The sequence below is a fragment of the Macrobrachium rosenbergii genome, chromosome 48 (assembly GCF_040412425.1).
Source record: "Macrobrachium rosenbergii isolate ZJJX-2024 chromosome 48, ASM4041242v1, whole genome shotgun sequence".
In the NCBI taxonomy this organism is placed as follows: Eukaryota; Metazoa; Arthropoda; class Malacostraca; order Decapoda; family Palaemonidae; genus Macrobrachium; species Macrobrachium rosenbergii.
This window is the reverse complement of record NC_089788.1, coordinates 18,906,645-18,908,918: the sequence shown is the minus strand read 5'-3', so window position 1 is coordinate 18,908,918 and position 2,274 is coordinate 18,906,645. Positions and strand designations below refer to the sequence as shown.

The 2,274-nt window shown below is 38.3% G+C and overlaps 1 protein-coding gene across 1 annotated transcript; it reads left to right on the top strand.

Annotated features, from left to right (window-relative positions):
- The first annotated feature begins 494 nt into the window (after positions 1-494).
- LOC136830998 (uncharacterized) lies at positions 495-2,015 on the top strand. Its single transcript, XM_067090939.1, has one exon. It carries the CDS (start codon positions 495-497, stop codon positions 2,013-2,015), a length of 1,521 nt encoding a protein of 506 aa, XP_066947040.1.
- Positions 2,016-2,274: the final 259 nt, after the last annotated feature.

The window sequence follows — 2,274 nt, the reverse complement described above, 5'->3', positions numbered from 1 at the left end:
TTGAATGAAGCAATTAAGCAGTTAAGAGAAAACCAAGAGTCACAACAACAACAATTAAATGAATGTATTGTAAACATGAACCAAAGTCAAGCTAGGAGTAGACCTAACATGCCACCTAACATTAATAAGAACTGTTGGTTTCATGGTACAGCTTCCCATAGCATTTTGGATTGTTCAGGGTTTCAGTACTTGGATAATAAATCTAAATATGAGCTGTTAAAAAGCAATAGAGTATGCTTCATCTGCTTACGAAAGGGACATGTCAGTAGTGACTGTTTGAACAGAGAGTTATGTCATGTTAAAGATCAAAATAATGAAGTATGCGGCAGACTTCACCACCCTATTCTCCATTCTTTGTTTGTACAAAATTATTTCACCAGTCGAGTACAGGATCAAATAACTTATTGTCGAGGAGGGGTATTGTTGATGATTGGACATATGCAGAGTAAAGGGCAAAAGGTGGCAACATTGTGGGATCAGGTTCAAATTTAACCATGATTACGCATCGGATGGCAAACAAGTTGGGTTTAAGAGGTAAAGATGTAAGTCTCACTGTAACTAAAGTTGGGAATAGCACTGAGCTGTTTGACAGTAAAGTTTATAATGTGCCAATTACTGATTTGACAGGTACTGAATGGACTATTGAAGCTTGTAGTATCAATGAAATTACATCTGACATTGCAGAATTTGACACCACATTGATAGCTAAATTGTTTGGTGTAGAGGAGTGGAAAATTTGTCGGCCAACAGGCAAGGTAGATTTGTTAATTGGCGTGGATCACAGTAGCATGATACCTCAAGTGGTTAGAACCATTGATACCTTACAGCTAATGCAAAACAATTTTGGAATGTGTGTAAGAGGTTCATATCCAGTTATGAATAAGAATATGGGTACCAATAGTGTCTTAACGGTAAGGATTAGCCACATGACTGTAGCTACTGAGGTCAATGACATCATACCACGATACAGTGAGAACCTCTCAAAACAGTTAGGAGATTTTTTTTCAGTTGAAAATTTTGGAACTTCATGTATACCTAAATGTAGTGGTTGTAAATGTGGGGCTGCGTTGGCCTGCCAGTTGAGGACTGTGACTGAGAAGGAAATAGACATTGAACTTGAGTCAGTCATACATATTATTGATTCATCTATTGTCAGAGCACAAATTTGTAATAAGTCAAGCAGTTTTAATATTTTTGTCGCTACTAGAGTAGCAGAAATTCAAACTAAATCAAAATCTGTTGAATGGTTTTGGACATCCTCAGGAAATAATCCAGCAGACTTAACTACAAGGCCTACACACCCCATGCTTTTAGATTCTGATTCTTCATGGCAGAATGGACCCCCATTTATGTGTTTACCTGTTAGTGAATGGCCCATCAGTCAGTCAAATGATCTCGAACTACCAGATATTGCTCCAGTCAAAATTGTAAATAATCTATGTAGGGATAATACTGTTATAATTGATGTAAATAGATATGGTAGTTACAGTAAGCTTTTCAGAGTGACTGCTAGAGTTTTGAAGGCAGTTAGGTTGAGGTCATTTAAAGGTGTCTTTTTAGTTCCTCACTCAGATGATTTGAAAGTAGCAGAGGATATATGGGTAGGGTGGGTCCAGAAGACTGTAGCTGATGACTGGGAAAAGAGATATGAGAGACTTGGAGCTGTGATGAATGAGGAAGGTTTAATATGTGTTGGTCAAAGGATTTCAGTATGGCTGAAGGATAATTGGAACAGGAGTACATTCGTATTGTTACCTGTGAGGCATTCATTCACAAGATTGTATGTTAAACACATCCATGAGATAGATCATGCTGGTGTAGAGGTAACCTTAGCCAAATTGCAATCCAAGTTTTGGGTGCCTGGAGCCAGGAAACTTATAAAGTCAGTGAAGGCTCGGTGTGTCATTTGTCGTAAATTGGCTAAGAAGACTGAAGAGCAATGCATGGGTCAGTGTCCATCTGAGAGACTTCAACCCGCCCCACCCTTTTTTAAATGTTTGGACCATTTATTGTGAAAGACACAGTCAAGAGGCGCACTAGAAAAAAAGGTTTATGGGATAATCTTTAATTGTATGGTGAGTAGAGCTGTGTACTTAGATTTAGCAGAGGTTATGATACAGAGAATTTTTAATGACATTACGTAGGTTTGTCTCCATAAGAGGATTTCAAAGCGTATGCATTCAGATGGAGGCACACAGTTAGTAGCAGCTAACAAAGAATTGCGAACTATGGCCAGGAACTGGAATGTGACACAAATTTCAGAGTTTGGTAGTG